Raw genomic sequence first — 22,059 nt, forward strand, 5'->3', positions numbered from 1 at the left:
TGTTTTAATAGTATTTATATGCAGCAGTGGTCAGTCCATAAGGGGTGCAGGGGTGCCACTTCCCTAATCTCCATGCGCTGGCCCCTAATCTCCATGCAGGATGCCGGACTCCTAGATTTCTACAAGTGTTTTTTTCTTTTTTAAGCACATGATTAGAGCCTGAGGCTCATATTGGCTTGAAAAAAGTTGGGCTTCGACTGCAGAGCACTGCCCCTTGAGACCATCCACTTGTGACATTAGCGAAACAATATTTGCTATAGTCTCCTGGTTTCTCCGCCAATCAGGACAGGAAGTGGGTCTTAGGACCAGAGTGGGCCAGGAGGAGAAGCTAAGGAAGCCGCAACCTGTATGGGGTAAGCGCAGACCTGTCGGGGGGATTGTTTATTTGCCACCCTCTCAAATAATGGAGCACTATCCTCCAATGTTTATATGGTTATTACCAGAATTAGTGAACCAAGATATGCGTGTGAGCTGCTCAGGCTATATAGGAATGAAATCCTGTTCCCACCACTATGAGTACTAGCTGGGAATGGAGTTAGTCTATACTCCAAGTAATGGTAAAGAGTAATAGTTGTCCCAGGGAGCCACACTTCAAATCAAAGTCTGCTGTGTGATAGTAAATGGCAGACTTGTCCCAGGGGGTGTGGCCTCACGGGTGTCCAGACTGAAACGGCCATTCACTATCAATCTGCAGACTTTGACTTGATGTGCAGCTCCCGGGACACCTATGACTCTCTACGATTACAAGAAGATAGCATGCAAAAGTTCCGTCCGCGAAGGTCTAGCTTTTACATTTGCAACAAGGGTTATACAGCTATTAATTTTCAAGGCCAGCACACATACTCACTTTTTAGAGCAACACAAAAGATATGGGGAGAACCTTTTGGCCTGATGGATAGAATTTAAAGGGTATGTAAACCATCGTTTTTGTTTTTTTAAAAATAACAAACATGTCATACTTACCTCCACTGTGCTCCATTTTGCACAGTGTGACCCCAATCGCCATCTTCTGAGGTCCTCTGGCGTATCTCGTGGCTCCTCCCGACATCGGTAAACCCCCTGGGAGAAGCGCTCTCGCGGGGGGTTACCTTGTGGGTGCGCTCCCGAGTCCAGCATTTGCATCTATTGACACAGAATGCCGGACTCGGCCCCACCTCCCGGCGCCCGCGTCATTGCATTTGATTGACAGCAGCAGGAGCCAATGGCTGCGCTGTTATCAATCTATCCAATCAAGAGCCCAGAACCCCGGGTAGAGAGGTACAGTGCGTCTCCGCTGAGGGAACGAAGGACTCAGTTGAGTAAAAACGGGGGCTGGAGGGGGGTGGTCACTGTCAGAAGTGACAGTTTACAACCCCTTTAATCTCTGCAGAAGAAAACAGATTCTTTACTGTAAAATCTTTGAAAATGTATAAACTTTTGCAAGAACTTGTTAATGGAGATTTCATAAATTTCCAATCCAAGCAGTATTCAATTGCCTTTGTGGGATTAGAAAATAATTTTGTCTTCTCCAAGCAAATTGGGCCAGGTTTTAAACCTCTAGACTACCTGCAGGTTTTCTTCTTAACCTAACTGTAAATCAGTTGCACATCACATTAAAGGACAATCACTGTTCTGGCCCCAGGTTGTCATACCATTACTTTTGTTTTTACAATGTAGGAAAATTTGAAATATCGGTGAAGAAAAGAAATGGCAATATTGTGAAGAATAATGGCACTGTGTTAATAAAATTACCTGGAAATACAAAGGAAATCCTTGTGTGCCCGGAAAAATGGACAATCACAGAAGCCAATGTAGCCTGCAAGCAACTTGGATTTCCCCTGTAAGTCACAGCAGTTTTATTTGACTAATTATCTATTTTGTGTTTTATGTTCTCCTCCACATTATAATTTTTCACTGTTTCATGTGTAAACGGCTTTCTCATCGTATACTGATATTAGGTATGTGTGGACAGTAAAATGCATTTGGTAGTTTAACCACCCTGTACTAAGCCGGGGCTACTAGTCAGACAACCTATCTGATTTATAGTCTATGTGTTTATTTTGGTTTACCTTAAATTTAGTGAAGCTTTAGTTTCTCTCTTCTGCCTGTAGGTGTCACTGGTACCTCTGGTATTAGTATGAAAAACTACAGTAAAACTGTCTTATGAATATTCATGCTTTCCCTAGCCAACCAGTAAGAATTTTATAGCCACTGGTGCATGCTAGGGAGAGTCTAAATATTTGAGGAGGGCCAAGTGATCGCTCTTTCAGCCAGGCTCTGGCCTAGGGGAGATGTATGTGGATATAAACAAGGCCATGGATAAATCCAAGAAAAAATCCAAGCTTAACTTACTGACCAGCCCGCATACAACCAAGTTAACCTGTCTTGCACTATGCGTTAAAAGCAGGGGTTTAGTCTGCACACATTTGCAAATGCATGCGTAAGCCACAGAGCCTCGTCAAGGCACCCTGGTATCTGTGGTACCTAACACTAACTTATAAGTGTCCCCACAGTGGAGGCACATTCATTCTGATGAATAGGTGAGAGCAGGTGGACTGAAGGGGAGCCACCCCTTCTTAAAGATACAGGGCCACACTGAACAGCTGAGTAATAAGGCCTGAAGCCTGAGGCCTATAACTGTGCTTCAGGCTCTGTGATCTAGAAGCCTGGCTGAGGACAGGAAAGAAACTGATGATCTGTGTGATAAAATACCAGAAGCCACTCTGCCGCATGAGGTCATGGGTGAGGAACTTTTGGAGAGCCTGGGAAAGTGTCAAGATAGGCTCATCCTGAGTATCTCTGCTGCTACTGGAAAGTTGTGGTTGCTAATGGAGACGACTGTTACTAAGAAGGTACAGATTGCTGGGTTAAGCTTAAAGGTTCTTTAAGAGAGTTGTCTCTTTTTGTGTGCCGTTGAGTCTGCAAACTAGTAATGGGTGTTCAGAACTCCCTATCTCTCTCTATCCTGGAGTTTTTGTGGTATGAGCAACATACTCCCTTTTTGTTTTGTACCTTAACCACTTGCCGACTGCTCTATAGCAATTTTACTGCTGCAGGGCGGCAACTGTGCACAGGATCATGTATACATAAGTAATTCTTCAATTCTGCCTGAAGGGGGCATGCGTGCACCACTGGTGGGCCGCTTCTGCTGTGATTCTTCACAGCAAAAGCTGATCTGCAGGTGCCGGGCACTCAATGTCCACTGGCACCCACCGATCATCGGTAAACAACACAGAATGGTGATCTGCCTATGTAAACAGATTGCTGTTCTATGGGGGGAAATTGATTATGTGTTCCTGCAAAGCAGGGACTAGTATCCATCCCTTCCCCTAGTTAAAGCAGCATACATAGTAAACACAAACACTGGCTAGGCATGACGTTAACCCTTTGATTGCCCTAGATGTTCAACCCCCTTCCCAGCCAATGTCATTAGTACAGTGGCAGTATTTTTAGCACCGATCACTTTATTAGTGTCACTGGTTCCTGCAAAGCATCAAAAGTGTCAGTGTCTAATTGTCCGGCGCAACATCGCAGTCCCGCTATAATTCGCTGATCGCTGTCATTAATAGTGTAAAAAAAGAATTAATTAAAATTCCATAAATATATCCCATCGTTTGTAGATGTTATAACATTCAATATATGCTTATTGGGATTTTTTTAACAAAAACATGTAGCGGGATACATATTGGCCTAATTTTATGAAGACATTTATATTTTTTTACATGTTTTTTTATTGCATATGTTTTATAGCAGAAAGTAAAAAAATATATATATATATTTTTTTTATTTTTATTTTTTATTATCGTTTTTTTGTTTTGTTTATATGGAAAAAAATAAAAAACACAGTGGTGAACACATACCACCAAAAGAAAGCTCTATTTGTGGGAAAAAGGGAATACATTTAATTTGGGTACAGCGTTACTTGACTGCGCAATTGTCATTTAAAGCAATGGTCATGAAGAGGGGTAAATCTCCCAGAGGTCAAGTGGTTAAAGTGACTGGCACCCATCTGTTCACATGTCCCATTATGCCTAAGAGATCTGCCCCTGAGGTAAAATGTCAGCCCACTTTCTCTCTGAGGGTTTCCACCATGCTCCTGTGGGTCAAGGGGGCATGCTACAGTAGTTTTGCCAAATATGGGGAAATGTATAAACTGGTTAATGTTTCATATGGCAAGTCTGTACAATTTATGCACATACTTAGGAGTCCCTAAATACATGCATAAACATAGGGAGAAGCATGTTAGAGTGGAGTGTCTGTGTTTGTGCTGAACAATAAAGTTGATTTCATTGTTTGGAATTGATGTGCAGCTCCAGAACTTTGCTGAGTTGTGTGTGGGAGGAATGGACCCCGAAGCCAGAATTGAGGATTAGAGAAGTCTTAAGAGAGGCTTCATTTTTTCCATTAACATTCATTTAGGAGCTTTGGAGTGTCTTCTGGAGAGATACTATGTGCAGAGGCTTCACAGTCATACCCACAATGGCATACGGACTCATCCCCCACAACCCATTGTTGATCCACTGTGACTGGGAGGAAGTGAGTACACTGAGGTTGGAGTGTCCAGTATGACCACTCCAAAATCGGTACCAGGCATGACTGGTTCATGTATTTGTCTCTGCAATTACAACTCAGTAGAGGTTATAAACCTTCCATGGGCTATCATATCCAAAAAAGCCTTGAAATGTTCTTTAAGTTGACAAAATTCTAGACATCTCTGATCTAGTGTTCAAAGTATCCATGACTCACAGTAAACCAGTAGATATTTTTTGAATGTTTTCTCAAGTGACAACATATTAATACGACTCTTTCCATAATGTATTTTTTCCTAGAGGTGCATTGCCAGAACCACTTAAGGCCAGCTTCAAAGAAGATGTACAACAAGGACAACATACTGAATGTCTTCATGTAACCTGCAGAGGGGTAGAAACCTCCATGGCTGAATGTATAATGAAGAAAGATACCGCCAGTGAAAACTTGTGGGCGGCAGTCAATTGTTATAAAGAGAAAAGGGGTTTGTATCTTTGTAGAATGAATTATTTAGGCATAACTTTTGTCGATGTCTACCATTCATTTCATCTGGGTAACTTAAGTTGTTGCAGAAAATAAACTAAGTATTATATAACCACGCAGAAAATGTAAAGTTGAAATCCAAGCACAATCTTTTTTAATTTAATATGTCCTTCAATAGCCACAAAGGGACTAAATCAGTGGTCTCCAAACTTTGGCCCAGGGAGCCAGATGTGGCCCTTTGCTTGTCTTTATCTGACCCTTGGGGCACTGTTCCTCCCACTGACACAAACAATGGGCCATAATTCACATCATTAACACCAACAATAAGGCAATATTCCTCCCATTGACACCAATGATGGGGCACTACAATATTCCTCCCACTAACACCAATGATAGGGCACTATTCCTCCCACTGACATCAATTATGGTCACTATTCCTGCCACTGACACCAATGATGGGGCACTATTCTTTCAACCAATAATGAAAGTGTCCGATCTGTCCGCCGCAATGTCGCAGTCATGATAAAAATCGCAGATCACCACCATTACTAATAAAAAAAAATTATAATAAAAATGCCATAAATCTATTGCCTATTTTGTAGACGCGATAACTTTTGCGCAAACCGATCAATATATACGTTTATTGCGATTTTTTTTTTTAAACCAAAAATATGTGTCTGGTCCTTGGGGTTTCTATAGACAGATCCATTGGTCTCATGTTCCAGGACTTGGGAAGCAGCTTCTTGGCAGAAATAACCAACAGGGTGTCCAGAGTCCGTCACAGGCATTTATATGATATTTGATTAAAGAAGGCTTTTCACACACTAGTAACATCTCATTTGAAATTTTTTGTTTTTTGAACATTTGTTTGATTTACGAATTGTTAATGGGGTCAAAATAACATTTGCTTATGACCATGGTGAAAAGAAACTTTGAAGAAGCAGGATGTAAAAATGTGTGTATGTGGTTTTTATTCCAGAAAGACCATTCACTCCAAAATGAAATGTTAAAAACAAATTTCATTTTGAAGTACTACATTTGTCAAGTCATCAAATGTATTGAAAACTTAAATATGAATGGTTATTTGAAAACCCATTTGTGTATAGCTAACTTTGGCCCTTAAGCACACAAAACATCGATGATTCAATTTGTTTAGTTACTAGTTACTCTAGTAATATTAACCTGTCACCCCATCACAACACTCTACATTATAAATACAATTGCTTTTTTTTTTTAAGTGTGCTGAAAGTTGAGTAAGCACAGTTACATTTTGCAATGTTTACAAGTTTACATTATTAAAATGCAGACATAAAGAATGCATTGTATTATATTTCAGATTGTACAGATGATGAATTCACATGTGTAAATGGGAAATGCATTCCTGCAGATCATGCCTGTAATGGGGCTGATAACTGTGGAGATCTCAGTGATGAACTGTGCTGTTCAAGTAAGTATACATTTAGAAGACAAACAATTTTATATATAAGGAGCTATCCAAAATATTAAGTGTGGAGCAGAGAATGTGGATGTAGTTTGTAAATTATGCTTAAAGTGTAACTGGGAAAAAACTTTTTTTTTCAGTTTGGATAGAGCAGGGTAGGATTATAACCTCTGTCAGTATCCCATTGGGGAGATTTCCCTTCACTTCTTGTCTCCTAGCCCCAACAGGAAGTGAAAGGAAATCACTCCAAAGTTCTAGAAATCTCTAGTAGTCACCAGGGTGACCCGAACTAGTGTTCCCATTGGAAAATGTCACCTCTATTTCTTTTCTGTTGACCACTGAAAATTTTGAATTTTCTCTTAATTTCAGTGATTCAGTCACTTTCAGTCATTCAGTCGCTGGAATGAACAGAAGGTGAATCTCCCTAACAGGGACACAGGCACCAATACACACCTTATGGGAGTTGTAATTCTTCTCCACTTTATCTAAAACAAAAAGTTTTGTCTTCAGTTATACTTTAATATGTCCCCAGCCATTTTTTAGAATTGCGCTCTTGTCTGCTTTTAAACAAAATGGCCTATACGGGGCATATGGAAAAAACAGCAATACCTAATTAGGGTGCAAGCCCTGGGTATTGGAAGTTGTTGACTGCAGTATCAGAAATGCAAGGGTAAGTACATACAGCATGTACAAATAAAGGTCACAGTTTGTTAGAATTGGCACCACATCCCGACTCAAAATATGAAACAAAAAAGGGGAAAAAAGGAACACACAACTTTAAAAGCACATGAATTCAATTTCACATCATCAATAATTTTAAAAAACTGCATAAAAACAAGATGTACAGCCGAATAACTATTGCATGGATAACCCTGAGAAAGCACCGGTCCTGCTTAGCCCCATAAACCATATATTTAAAAGTTAGACCACTGTATACATCACAATGATTGGGTAGGATTATTTGAGGAGGCTTATCTCCTTGGCATGTGACCACTATCCCTAATTGAGTTGACAACCATACAGCACTCTAAGAGGACCTTAGTTCTCCCATTAAGTAATCTATTTTGAACATTTTGTGTAATGTTGTTTCAGGCTGTCGAAAAGGTTTTCACTGTTCATCAGACATCTGCATTCCAGAGCATTATGTATGCAACGGTCAGATGGACTGTCTCAAAGGAGAGGACGAAGTCAATTGCAAAGGTATAAAATAACACAAACGTAATTTGAATAATGTTTATAATGTATGTAAAGATAATGATCAATCATTCTAGGATGCAAGTGTGGAGCAGATTATTGTTATAATCAAAGTCAAAAGTCCCAGCTATCATAAATTAATAAAATATCCATAGTGAGCATAATGAGTTACCACCACTAGATTTTTTTTTTTTCCACATGAGCCTAGAGATGCAGCAAAATTTTTTAATTCTCTTACCTTCTTCTAATGCACTAGGTTATTAAAATAATGTCAAGTGGGTGGGGCAGTACACACATGCGCGTTGGCATCACTTATTGCGTTGCATCAAGAGTTTTAGAGCATGTTGCATATTCTAGGCTTCGCCACAAGCTACCACCTCCATCGAAGTCAAATCAGAGCGTTTAGTGCCATTTTTTAAAACATTTACTTCCTCTTGTGAAAAAAAAACTGAAAATCAGAAGTGGCATCTGGGCAGTGTTTATTAACGTACTTTGAACAATAGCCAAGTTAACCCACCTTTTTCATTTTTCCGTATCTCTAGGCCCATGTGAAAGAGGCCTAAGGGTGGAGGCACCAGAAATGCAAGGAAATCGACAGCTGTTTTGTACAGGTGTACTTCCTAAGACTGCATTATCCGATTTAAATTGGTTGTATAGTCTTTATTTGAACTTTTACCTACAGGTAAGCCTATAATAAGGCTTACCTGTAGGTAAAATTAATATCTCCTAAACCTGTACGGTTTAGAAGTTATTTACTTTTCATGCAGACGCTGACGTCATGAAAAGCATGCGCTGTTAAGGACCGGCTGAAGGTCCAGCAGAGCTGCTAGACCTTGCCGGGAAAAAGACTCTTGCGTGCATGCGCAGGATTGATATATAGCGGATTCGGCCACTCACAGCGCCAGAGCCGCGATACCCGGAAGACATGCCAAGGGAACATGTCAGCTCCCTCGGCGTTGATCGGATGAGATACCGGCACTTCGTTCTTGCATGTTTTTTTGTTTAAAAAAAAAAAAAAAAGTGCGTATTTACTACCGCTTTAAGTATTGTGCTTTTATGGTATATCGTATCATTAAAGTCCAATGGAACTTTCAGTTTATATTTCTTAGTGGAAAGTAATCCGAAAAAATAAGTCATAAGCCGCGTACACACGGCGGACTGTCTGGCCAACTTAGTCAGTCGAAACACATTTCAGCGGACAGTCCGCTCGTGTGTGGGCTTCAGCTGACTTTTTCAGCGTGCAGTCTGGCGGACTAAGTATTTCGGAATTTCCGTAATACTGTCCGTCATACTTTGGTTTCAGCGGACAATCCGCTCGTGAGTAGGCTAGTTCGACGGACTAAGTATGGCGCATGCTCAGAAAGGATTTACACGGCGAAAGGTTGCATTGCTGTGTATTGGACTTCCTATTTCTAGTCCCGTCGTACGTGCTGTACACGTCATCGCGCAAGCTTTCGACGGACTGTTTGTGCATCCGTGTGTGGTCAAGTCCGTTCATTCGAAAGTAGGACGGACTGTCCGTCGGATTGTCTGACGGACTAAGTTGGCCATACAGTTCGCCCGTGTGTACGCGGCTTTAACGGGTTTCAGAAACTCCTTTTAACTTGTTTGTTCAATAACACCGCATAAGCGTTTTTGGTAGGGGTGGCGCAGTGACTTAGTAGTTTGCATTTCTGGCTGGATACTATACTACTCCTCATGGGGTTTGCATGCTCTCTCTATGCTTGCATGGGTGTTTTCATGTAACACTCATGTAACACTGAATAAATTACACTTTGCTACATTGTAAAGTAGTGAGTGTACAGCTTGTATAACAGTGTAAATTTGCTGTCCCCTCAAAATAACTCAATAAACAGCCATTAACCGGTTCCCGACCAGCGCACGCCGATGTACGTTGACAGAATGGCACGGGCAGGCATATTGGCGTACAGGTACGTCCAATCTTCAATGCCGCCCTGCCGTCGGGAGCATGCCATCCTCCATGTGATTGGAGCAGAGATCAGTGTTCACTAAATGAAAGCCCAACCCCCCCACAGTTAGTAACACACCCCTAGGAACACTTAACCCCTACACTGCCACCCCCTGGTTAACCCCTTCATTGCCAGTGTTATTTACACAGGAATCACTGCATTTATATAGCAGTGATTACTGTATAAATGACAATGGTCCCAAAAATATGTCAAAAATGTCCGATGGGTCCCCCACAATATCGCAGTCACAATAAAAATCGCTGATCGCCGCCATTACTAGTAAAAAAAATTAAAATTAAAAAATTATTAATAAAAATGCTATAAAACTATCCCTATTTTGTAAATGCTATAACTTTTGCGCAAACCAATCAATAATCGCTTATTGCGATTTTTTTTACCCAAAATATGTAGAAGATTACGTATCGGCCTAAACTGAGGGAAAAAAATGTTTTTTTATATATTTTTGGGGGATATTTATTATAACAAAAAGTAAAAAAGAATGCGTTTTTTTTTCAAAATTGTCGCTCTATTTTTGTTTATAGCGCAAAAAATAAAAACCGCAGGGGTGATCAAATACCACCAAAAGAAAGCTCTATTTGTGGGAAAAAAAGGACGTCAATTTTGTTTGGGAGCCACGTCGCACGACCACGCAATTGTCAGTTAAAGCGACGCAGTGCCGAATCGCAAAAAGTGGTCTGGTCTTTGACCAGCAAAATGGTCCGGTCTGTAAGTGGTTAATGTCTAAACCGCTGGCCAAAAAAAGGTTGCCTGGAAGACCTAGAGAGGGTCTGGGACACCAAGAAAGCTAAGGCTGAAGGAAGTCTGGAAGTCTCAGAGTGAGCAAACCCAGGGTGGGCTGGAGAAACAGATTTGAAGGCCAGGGGTGGGCCCTTGCAGCAAAGATACTGAAATTGAGGCTGAGTGTGACTAAGAGTCAGATGGCTTGGTATTTTCCATTATTTTTTAAACAAAACATTGTAAACTATTTACTTGTAACAAGTAAATAGATACCAAACATGTCAAGGCTTAAAATTATGCACACCTGTGAAATCACGATAAACAATGGTACCTAAAAATCTCCATAGGCAACGCTTTGAAAGCCTTTACAGGTTACCAATTCAGAGTTATACATGTGCTCTGGCACTAGAATTAATATAATTAATTATTAATATAAACATATAAACATAATATAAACATTCACGGCGATGCCATACATGTGTGGTGCAATCACCGTTTACAAATGTGTGGGACCTACATGTGCATTCGCATTTACGCGTGAGTTTGGTTGGACAAAGGTTGGGGGAGTTAAAATGTTTAACATTTTTATTATTTTTTTAATTTAAAATACATTTTTGCACTTTTTCAAATGATAAAAACATACAAAAGTAATTCTGCATCTAGTATTTTTTTTTTCTGAATATAAAGTAAAGAATTTTTTCTTCACACAATGACCCCCTCGTGAGGGGCCCTGACCTCTAACTCTGGCTCTAATATGAAAGCAGCACACGCCTGCATCATTAGTGTGCCTGTTTCATCCAAAATCTGGCCCAGACTGCCATTTCAGACCATGGCATGGACGATATCTGTAAATAATGCTGCAACTTTCAATGATGGACAGCTTTAATAGCCAATAGCAACCATGCAAGCTAGGGCATGGTCATCAACCAATCAATCAAGCAGAGCTCTAATTTTTGGGGTCCTGGGAAATACAATACAGTATTTTCCTGGGTCAAACATGGCTTATGCCATACAAAACTTAAAAGAGGAGAGGGTTTTTTTTTTTTGTGGGTTCAAATTGTGGGATTAAGTTAATGCTACTGGTGTAGAGAAAAACAGGAGCAATTGGAAATGGGTCGTATTTGTTTTTCTCTTTGTTTAAAGCAAAATAAACATTGAATGTAGAAAAATACTATAAAATAGTTTATATTTTTTTAAGTCGAAGGATCAGAAGGAGAAGGATCAGAAGGAAAAGGATCAGAAGGAAAAGGATCAGAAGGAAAAGGATCAGAAAACCGTGAAAATAATGAAGGCGAAGGTCATGTTCATATAGGTAATTATGCTTTTCCTTTAGAAATGTAAATGTACAGGTGTTTGTGAGTGCAGACCAATATATAAGTACATTTTCAAATAATGGTGTATGTACACATTTGGTAAAAATGGACACTTAAAAAAAATAAATCTAAATTTATGCCAAAAGTCCTATTCTGCGACTTGCATTATCCATACATTATCAGCAAAAGTAGAGTAGTGAATTATTGGAAACTATGTTTTAAGTCTATAATAATTTTTCTGATTGTTTCATGTTGTTTTAATATTATCAAGATTGTTAACTTTCCTAAAAGCTTGCCAATTTCCTGACAATGAAAAAAAAAAACAACCTTCAACCAGCTTTGGATCACAAAAGAAAGCTAAAGGAAAACAACTTCAAACCAATAATTGCTTCACCATCATTTTGATAGAAAAGTTGCAGTGATCCCTAAAGTTGGCCGCGCGCATTAAAACCTAAATGTACAACCTAAATGTACAATCCCCTTCAGGTTTGCTAAAACTATATTTAGTGTAGGGGCCTTTCTAAACTATTCATTTATTTTATATTCAGTCAGGTAGGCCCTCACATTACACTATATCTAAAAGAGATTTTACAATCCGATTTTAAATGCATACACAATATACATTTGACAGTCATTTAAAATATATATTGACAATCAGAACGTATACAGCAGTAATATGTGTTCCATGGGCGTGGAAACATCTATAGTAGCATGCATTCAGCAATAGTTATCAATTAGTATCAGGGAGTATTGGTTATCAGACTATGGAAGGAGTCACTGGTATCTTGCGTGTCCAACCAAGGACCCCCCGACTTTGGTAAACTTTGCTGGACACCAAGTCAGCCTGTATAATAAGAGATTGTGATTGATTAGGCATTTCCATAAATACATTTGGAGGGGTTCTGATCTAACCCAATACAGTACAACTACTTTGTACTGTATTGGGTCAAACACACCTAGAAGGCACCATTTAGTGTTACAGATGTTCGGGAACTCAAAGACTTCCAAGATAAAAGCAGTTATTGTCTGACCTCAGTACAGGACCATACCATATGAAGAAAGTCTCCCTGTTCTATGTCATATTTCTGATATGTGCGGAAGGTCCTCTTGTGCGTCAGAAAAAGCATTTTTGGAGTAAAATATGTGTGGTGTAAGTATCTTAACTGTATCAACTTGTCCCTGGTGGAAATTATTGTATGAGATACACACTGCTTTCCAGTCCTCTTAGGTGAGGTCTGATATATCCACTGCCCATTTGGCTTGGGCTTTCTCCAAATGTGGGGATAGTTTATCTGGGAGTAGGACATAATAGGTAGAGATAAGTTTAGAGTGATTAGGTGAAAGCAGTGCACGTTCCAGTTTGGTATTGCATGGCTGCACATCACGCAGTCCCAACTGGGCCTCTGCCACACAGCGGAGCTGTAGGTATTTAAAATGCCATGCTGGGGGAACCTGGAACTCTTTTTGTAACTGTTGTAAATACTCCATGATTGTATAACTAGTGGAGGTACTTTAAGCCTCTGCCCAGAGTAAAGTATCAAATAAGGTGAAAAAGTGTGGAAGACGAGGGTTAAACCATAAAGGTTGATTAGGGTAGACTGTATAGGTGGCCTCATTAAGAATACTCAAGCACAATCCAATTGTAAGGTGCATGGACAGCTTCAGGTGTATTTGTAACCAGGCTATGGATATTCAAGTATTTACAAATGTATTAATATGTCATAAATTAGCTTTAAAACACTGACAATTTTAGCTGTAGGAGCTGTGGAGGATTCACACAACCACTTACACATTTTTATTGAGTATTGGATTGTGGCATTTTAGAAGATTCAATAACTGGTTATTTACTTTACCTACATGAATAGTGAGCATATATAAAATACACAAATTAAAGTAGTATTAAACCCTAAGAATGTTTTAGTTTAACACATTATGCACAATAAAATAAATATTACCCAGTAGACTTTTTTATAATTTCTTACCCCACAACTTTCAGTGCTGCTGACTTATGCTCTCTGAGTAATGCATCTCCGAAATTCTGGTCTTTACAGGAAATAGTTAATAGTGGACAGTGCCCTCTCCAGTCAGTCTGTTAGCTTGGAGAAGGTAGTAGCAGGGGTGTGCCTTGCCATCCTAGGCTACTGGGCTTTGTGTTTTTATTGCTGCACACAGTGTAGGGAGACACAATGCTAGCCCCTGCATGCAAGGATGGCCCCATATGATGCTGCAATAGAATGTTATCATGTCATCGATTTAAATAGGAGCACAGGCAAGGATTAAAAGATAAAAAAATGCATACTTAGTAAGTGATTAAACTGGCTACTAAAAGTGCTTTTAAAAAAGAAAGGGTTTAATATGACCTTTAACACAGCTATGTGTCCATTAATACAGTGGTCTCCAAACTGTGGCCCTGGGGCCAGATGTGGCCCTTTCTTTGCCTCTACCCAGCCCTTGGGGCACTATTCCATCCACAACTTACACGAAAGATGGGGCACCATTCCTCACACTGACACCAATGGTGGGGCACTACTTCTCCCACTGACACCAATGATGGGGTGCTATTCTTCAAACTGTTATCCACAAAGGGGCACTATTACCCCCACTTAAACTAATGATGACACATTGTTTACTCCCACTGGAACTGGGGCATTTTCTACTCCCACTGGCCACAGTCTAGTCCCCTTAAAGTCTGAAGGATAGTAAACTGGCCCTTTGTTTAGAAAGTTTGGAGACCCCTGCATTAATACATCACTGAATGTGTTTATCACATGAATGCAGTGTAAGCATATGAATTTGACTTGGTATCAGATTCTTGCAGTCCCTACAAATAGAGTGTGGGAGTGCAGGCAAAAAGCATGTTGATAGGAAGAGAAAGCAGACTGACAGCGAAAGGAGCTCATCATTGTACTGCTTCTCTCACTGACCAGTTAGGCTAGGTTGGGCCCAGGAGGACCTGGCCTCAGAGGTTATGAAACTGATGACATCTAGCAGCAGAAAAAAGTTACTACGGTAAGTTCATCCAGAGGTTTCTTGGGAGCTTGATGTAATCAGGCCATGCATTAGGATTCACTGCATAGATTAGGGACAGAAAGTCTGATTGCATCAATCTTCCAAAGTGCATCAAGAAAACCTAAGCAACTGTTTACCAGAAAGTGCCAAGGATATCCAATTCCCTATTATTTAACTTTACAATGTAAGATTTTAGCTATGCTGTAAGTACTTCTATATAATTTTAGAATTCTATCAAATGCATAGGAAAGTCAGAGGTTAGCTTTTAGTCTTACATCTTTTATTATCATTTTATATGAAATTAAACAATTGCCTCATAAAAAGTAATGCCAATTTCATCTCACCCTAGCCCTTTGCTGCACATAACCCCAGTGGGGTGATTTTTTCCTATCTCTGATTCTACTGTGATAACCAAGTCTGCTTTGACCTGAACTTATCACTTAGCTTTCTCTCTTGCAGACATGTAATTTTCTTTTATACCCATGGGGAATATATTAGCATTTAGGTGACATCATGCTGATGATGTTTTCCTTCTTGTGGATTCTATATAGAAAATACATTTCCGATCTGCAAAAGGAACCAGAACATTCAGTACAAAGTAGAGTCTTGACTGTAACAATAGAACCACCAACCCAATAGAAAATAATATCTTAATTTTGCCACAAAGAAAAATTAGGTTGAGTTTTATCATAATGTTGATATTGTTAAGAAAACAGTTGCTCCATACTAAATACAGCATTTAACAAATTCAGGGGAAGGTTTACAAACTGTAATGCAAATAAAGTAGAATGAAACTGTTACCAACATCGACCAGCTGAGTCCCTGGCTTTTAGCTGGTGTTTATTTGAGAGGCTGTCAAAGTCTTACTTGCTTACAGGGTTTATCAAACCCAACCCATCTGCTTAAAGAGTTAATTATACACAACAACAAGCAGTGGTCCCTCCAAGTTCAATCCTGAATAGAAATATATCATGTTCTGATGTGTTGTTCGGCTCCTGAGCCCAATGTGAGCAGTGCTCCCTTGGCCTTATAAAAGGCCACCTGCTCAAGTCCTTTACTCGATTGGTTAGCTCGATTGGTAACTGCTCTATTTTCTTTTCATTTTTCAGAAGCTAAAATTACAGCCTGTGTTTCCAATGTGGGCCTTACATCATACTTTGAATATAAAGCAATGTTTTTTTTCTGTGTGCTAGGTACCAAGATTATCCTAGATTATCCTAAAGGTAATGTTATGTGCAATATTTTTTCTGACTTTTTTTTCTTCATCTTAGGGGAAAGATCAGAAAACAATGACAATAACAATGATGATGGTAATTATACTTACTTTTCATCAAAAATGATATGTACTTGGCTGTATTTTTTTTTATATAATGCAATATGTACAACTGGTGGTTTAGTGTAATCTTACTTGTCATAATAAAAAAAAATTAGACACATTGCAATAAATGCAGTTGCTATCTGTAGCTGGCATTATTCTGATATCACTTGAAAGATCAGATAGGTTATTAAAAACCATTGCAACTAAAATTGTGGGCCTAAAAAATGTATTTTAGTGCTTTCCTCTTGTTAAAATTGTTTACGGAAGTAATGCTAATTTTCAGCAGATATTATTTAAATGAAAGCTTCAGATTTAAAAATATTGATATACCTTTTGAATGTTCATTAGCATTATATGACATTTTAGTTATTTGGTTTACATATACTTAAGGATTAGAGAAAGGTTACAGGTGAGAACAACTGTTTTACATATTTTATTTTTTACTGGTTTTCAGAGACACAAGTTCCACAGCCCAAGAAAACAGGTAGGTAAATGCAGCTCTGGCATAGGAAGAAGGGAACAAGTATGCTTTGCTAAATGAACCTGCAGTTGAGCATTACTATTGTATTGTATACAAGATGGATCAACATATGTATGCATAATCTAAATATACAGTATAATATAAAGTATAATATTGTCCAGCTCTGTATTCGTTCTATTGTTACTATACTGTTATGTGCAATATTTTTTCTGACTTTTTTTCTTCATATTAGGGGAACAATCAGAAAACAATAACAATAACAATGATGATGGTAATTATACATACTTTTCATCAAAAATGATATGTACTTGGCTGTATTTTTTATTATATAATGCAATATGTACAACTGGTGGTTTAGTGTAATCTTACTTGTGATAATAAAAAAAAATGTAGAAACATTGCAATAAATGCAGTTGCTATCTGTAGCTGGCATTATTCTGATATCACTTGAAAGATCAGATAGATTATTAAAAACCATTGCAACTAAAATTGTGGACCTAAAAAATGTATTTTAGTGCTTTCCTCTTGTTAAAATTGTTTACGGAAGTAATGCTAATTTTCAGCAGATATTATTTAAATGAAAGCTTCAGATTTAAAAATATTGATATACCTTTTGAATGTCCATTAGCATTATATGACATTTTAGTTATTTGGTTTACATATACTTAAGGATTAGAGAAAGGTTACAGGTGAGAACAACTGTTTTACATATTTTATTGTTTACTGGTTTTCAGAGCCACAAGTTCCACAGCCCAAGAAAACAGGTAGGTAAATGCGGCTCTGGCATAGGAAGAAGGGAACAAGTATGCTTTGCTAAATGAACCTGCAGTTGAGCATTACTATTGTATTGTATACAAGATGGATAAACATATGTATGCATAATCTAAATATACAGTATAATATTGTCCAGCTCTGTATTCGTTCTATTGTTACTATTTATTGCCTTTATTTTAGGCCTGCCTTTTTGTAAACTTTTTCCTAATAAAAACTCTCTTGTTTAAAAAAAAAAAAATTAACCTGAAATTGTAGAAAAAAGGAATTGGGAGCCACATGCAATGTGCAAATAGACTGCAGCACACAGGGAATATTATATTATGGTACCTGCAAGAGGCCTAAATGGCAGAAAAGCAAAAAGAAGGGTTCTTTTTTCTCATATCCTTGTCTTATTGTAACTGATTCTTTTTTCTGTGCAGGTCTTGCTAATGCAGTAAATTTTGACATTGAAGCAGGTGAGTGAATTGTATATGATGTATAAGAGTTTATATGTACAGTATGTAGATATATCTATACATACAGTTGTGCCCATACGTTTATATATCCTGGCAGAAATTATGATTTCTTGGCCATTTTTCAGAGAATATGAACACAAAAACTTTTCTTTCACTCATGGTTAGTGTTTGGCTGAAGCCATTTATTATCAATCAACTGTGTTTACTCTTTTTAAATCATAATGAAAACAGAAAGTACCCAAATGACCCTGATCAAAAAAGTTTACATACCCCAGTTCTTAATACCATGCATTGCCCCCTTTAACATTAATAACAGCTTGAAGTCTTTTGTGGTATTTGTGGAAGAGGCTCTTTATCTTCTCAGATGGTAAAGCTGCCCATTCCTCTTGGCAAAAAGCCTCCAGTTTCTGTAAATTCTTGGGCTCTCTTGCATGAACTGCATGTTTGAGATCTCCCCAGAGTAGCTCAATGATGTCGGGAGACTGAGATGGCCACTCCAGAAACTTCACTTTATTCTGCTATTTGTAACGTGCATTATTAAAATATGCATTATTCATTTTTTTCATCCATAGAGATAAAGCTTATAAAAGAAAGTATTAGCAGCGTGTCTTGTGGTATTCCTAAAAAACAACCTGACATAAAGAGATTCAAGAGAATCGTTGGAGGGACAAAAGCAAAAGAGGTAACTAAAATAAAGTTTTGATGGTTCGCTCATGTGTATACGCAATGCAAATCCAATAGTTGTTTTCAAGTAGAAAATGGTGTTAACGGAAAATACAGTCTAAAGTCAGAAAAAAACTGCCCAACTCTTTGGGTGGCTACTAAGATCTATAGCCAGATGTCACAGATCGACAAAAGCAGAACATAATTTTGGACAGAGTCTGCTGCTAACCAATACATTTTTGGAGTTGCGGCAAACTCTATTGCCGTGTACAGTCGATTCAACATTCCGACAACAAAACCGTGAATTTTCCGACGGATATTGACTCAAACTTGTCTTGCATACACATAGTCACACAAATGTTGTCGGAAATTCCGAACGCCAAGAACGCGGTGACGTACAAGACGTATGATGAGCCAAGAAAAATTAAGATCAATAGCCAGTGCGGCTCTCCTGCTTGATTCCGAGCATGTGTGGAATTTTGTGCGTCGGAATTATGTACACACGCTCGGAATTTCCAACAGCAAGTTTTGTTGTCAGAAAATTTGAGAACCAGCTGTAAAACATTTGTTGTCAGAAATTCCAACAGCAAATCTCAGATGGAGCATACACACGGTCGGATTTTCCGCCAACAAGCTCACATCAAACATATGTTGTCGGAAATTTTGACTATGTGTACGCGGCATATGACTCATCGCTATACCAAATAGGTGGGATTTAAAAGATGGGAATATAAGAAACGTGTTTCAGGGAATATAGTCTTTCTAAACTCGGTTTTATTAGCACATTAACAGATGTTCACCTTGGGTTACAGATGTCCAGATCATTCACATTTTTTCAAGCCAGAGGGTGTAGAGTAGTTGAAGAAACATAACTATATCTAAACTGTTACATCAATTATAAAGTATGTGGAACAAAGAGCCCCTACATTTTATAAATAAGGAAATCCCAATAATTAGGGCAGGTCCCTGCACCCAATAACTATTTAATTATATATTATAATTATAAATTATACAAAGAAGAAATAAGTGGTAGCCAGGGACTTTTTTGTATAATTTATATCTAAATTAGTAAGTAGGCAATCATTTAAAACGTTTAAAGTTTGACGTCCATTTTTTGGTAAAGTGGAATTGTATGGGTTAAGAAATAGCAATACATTCAGACATTGATTAAGTGGAAGCACTTTTAAAACTTTTGTCTGTGTGAAATGACCACAAACACTACCATGCACATCCAGGAGTTTCTACACATATTTAAAATGTATGGCCAAAAAACATTCTCTTTGGAACATTAATTGGTAATCGCAAGGCAGATACATCTTACAATCAGTATTTAACAAAGCGTGGACACATTTCTTCTACTTGTTTAGAATGTGGAATTGCCAAGCCTTGTCCTTGTGTCATGTAGCTGCTCCAAATGGTGGCCAGATTTCTTAGCAGCAGCTATGGCTTGAACTTAACCACTTAACCCCCGGAAGGATTTACTCCCTTAATCACCAGGCCTTTTTTTATGATACAGCACTGCGTTACTTTAACCGACAATTGTGCAGTCGTGTGAGGCTGTACCCAAATAAATGATTTCCTTTCTTTCCCGTAAATCGAGTTTTCTTTTATTGGTATTTTATCACCTCTGCTGTTTTTATTTTTTACTTTTTGCTATAACACATATCCAAAAAAATATATAAAAAAACAAATGTATTCATCAATTTAGGTCAATATGTATTCTGATAAATATTTTTGATATTTGCTATCTGCTTTGTTTACACTGGCAGATCCCCATTCTGGCTCTCTGTGGAGCAATCACGGGTGGCCAGCGGACATCGTGGCTGCTGGCCATGCGCATCGGCTCCGGCGATGCACTGCGGGTGCGCACCTGCTATAGCTATTACACGAAGTGCCATACCGGGACAGCGATTCATACAATAGGGCCACCCTGCCACAGTATATCTGCAATGGCTGGTCAGCAAGTGGTTCAAGTATAAAAAAAAACTTAACATATAGCAGCATTTTTGATAATTTTGGTTGCAATAGTTTTCTTTTTTCAGGCTATTTTTTCTAATATTATCTGTTAGTAGAGCTGTAGGTTTCCACTTTCTGCTGCAAAGGCTTTTTAAATGGAATTTGTTATATTGTTAATGGTGTAGTCATTTTGTTTTACTGTTTTTCCGTAAAACTGAATTATCCAGAAATGTTCTTTCATGCTTAATTTTTTTTTTTTTTTTTTTAGAATCAGTTTCCCTGGCAAGTTGCAATTAAAGATGGTACCAAGGTTAACTGTGGTGGAATTTACATTGGTGGCTGTTGGGTACTCACAGCTGCCCATTGTGTCAGGTATAAACATGTTCTCTAGATTATTGAAGTAACTGTGTTACATAGCAAGAGACACCTTATTTTATTACTGTATCTTATCCTTAAGGCCCTATTCATACTTGCCGATTTGCAATCACGTGCAGAATCACCGTAAATTTGCACGCAATTCCAAGTAGTGGTAAAATCTCAGTAAAATGCGCAAGGCACGTTTGGGTGCCATTCATTCTGAAAGGCACCCCAAACACAGTAGGTGTCCTTTTTATGAAATGATACAGAACAGGTCTCCTGGTTGGTTCTGACATTATCCTCTAACAAAAAACATTATTATCGTTATTATTATTACTATAAGAATTATAAATTATAAATATTATTGCACATGTGATTCTGGGCAGACTTGCTTATTTTCCCAACCTCGCTAAGCAAATGACCAGTTGCTGTTAAGGCCTGGTTCACACTATTGTGGCTCTGTGAACTGCATTTGCATAGGCTCATTTGAATAGGCTGCTGGGCTTGTGTTTCATGCAGGAAAAGGATTCCTGCACCACTTCCAAAACCCAGTGGCCTGGGAATTTAGATGCGCAAGGGTGGCATTAAGAATAAATGGCAGCCCAGCATGTGTTGGCTCTGGGTGGTTGCGGGTGCGGTAACAGGTACGATTCCTGCACCTGCAACTATCCGCAATAGTGTGAACCTGGCATAAAAGGTAATGTGAAATATTATGAACAAATATTCTGTATTTTTTAGGAAATTAAATCATACAACTAAGTTGTCATCTCCCAAGGTAGATAACAAGTATTTTGTTGGAAATGCTTGTTATACATAAATTTAGCAATTTGTCATGTCCACAACCAGGGGCGGCCCCTTTCAGGACACCAGCGCATGAATTCCAATGCAGAGGGGCTGTTTTTTTTTTAAGCACCGGTTAGAGCCAGAAGCTCTAATAGGCTTCAATATAAGGTGGGCTCCTGATGCAGAGAGTGTGCTCTGAGCCCACCGAGATGTGTTACAACAGAGAATCAATATTCGCTGTTGCAACACTGATCATCTTCCTAGCCAATCAAGAAGCGGGTTTTGACACCGGTCACCTGATTGGCTGAAAGGACAGGTAATCCTATTGGAGGCCTAGGAGGAGGAGAGGAGTAGCTGGAAGCTGTCATGGAGGAGAGGACTCGGAGCCGAGCCACTGCACCACGCTGCCTGACACCTGCCGTGATGGGGTATGTTCCGGACCGACCGGCAAACAGCGGGATGGGGGGGGATGGGTGGTTGTTTGCTGCCCCCCCCAAAAAAATAAAATAAACACCAGATCCACCATGTAGTGTGAGGGTCCAACTAAACAAATTAGCCAAATTATATTCAGTCAGGTAGAACCTTATCTTACAGTTGTTTATTTTTCTAAAAGTCCAA

At 38.8% G+C, this 22,059-nt stretch overlaps 1 protein-coding gene across 3 annotated transcripts in view; it reads left to right on the forward strand.

Annotated features, from left to right (window-relative positions):
• Window positions 1-22,059, forward strand: part of CFI (complement factor I) — a 57,870-nt gene that overhangs the window by 27,784 nt on the left and 8,027 nt on the right. The window contains exons 3-15 of one of the 3 annotated variants that reach the window (XM_077476725.1): window positions 1,657-1,819; window positions 4,809-4,990; window positions 6,326-6,436; window positions 7,523-7,630; window positions 11,531-11,548; window positions 11,579-11,644; window positions 15,926-15,964; window positions 16,427-16,456; window positions 16,686-16,724; window positions 17,188-17,217; window positions 17,647-17,682; window positions 18,255-18,364; window positions 20,570-20,673. In XM_077476725.1, coding sequence (XP_077332851.1) covers window positions 1,657-1,819; window positions 4,809-4,990; window positions 6,326-6,436; window positions 7,523-7,630; window positions 11,531-11,548; window positions 11,579-11,644; window positions 15,926-15,964; window positions 16,427-16,456; window positions 16,686-16,724; window positions 17,188-17,217; window positions 17,647-17,682; window positions 18,255-18,364; window positions 20,570-20,673 — 1,036 coding nt within the window. Of the gene's footprint in view, window positions 1-1,656; window positions 1,820-4,808; window positions 4,991-6,325; window positions 6,437-7,522; window positions 7,631-11,530; window positions 11,645-15,925; window positions 15,965-16,426; window positions 16,457-16,685; window positions 16,725-17,187; window positions 17,218-17,646; window positions 17,683-18,254; window positions 18,365-20,569; window positions 20,674-22,059 lie in introns of all 3 variants that reach the window. The other 2 variants (XM_077476724.1, XM_077476727.1) reach the window with 2 other exon arrangements.

This window comes from Lithobates pipiens, unplaced genomic scaffold (assembly GCF_037356315.1).
Source record: "Lithobates pipiens isolate NorthernLeopardFrog02 unplaced genomic scaffold, aLitPip1_a1.2 Scaffold_13, whole genome shotgun sequence".
Classification (NCBI taxonomy): Eukaryota; Metazoa; Chordata; class Amphibia; order Anura; family Ranidae; genus Lithobates; species Lithobates pipiens.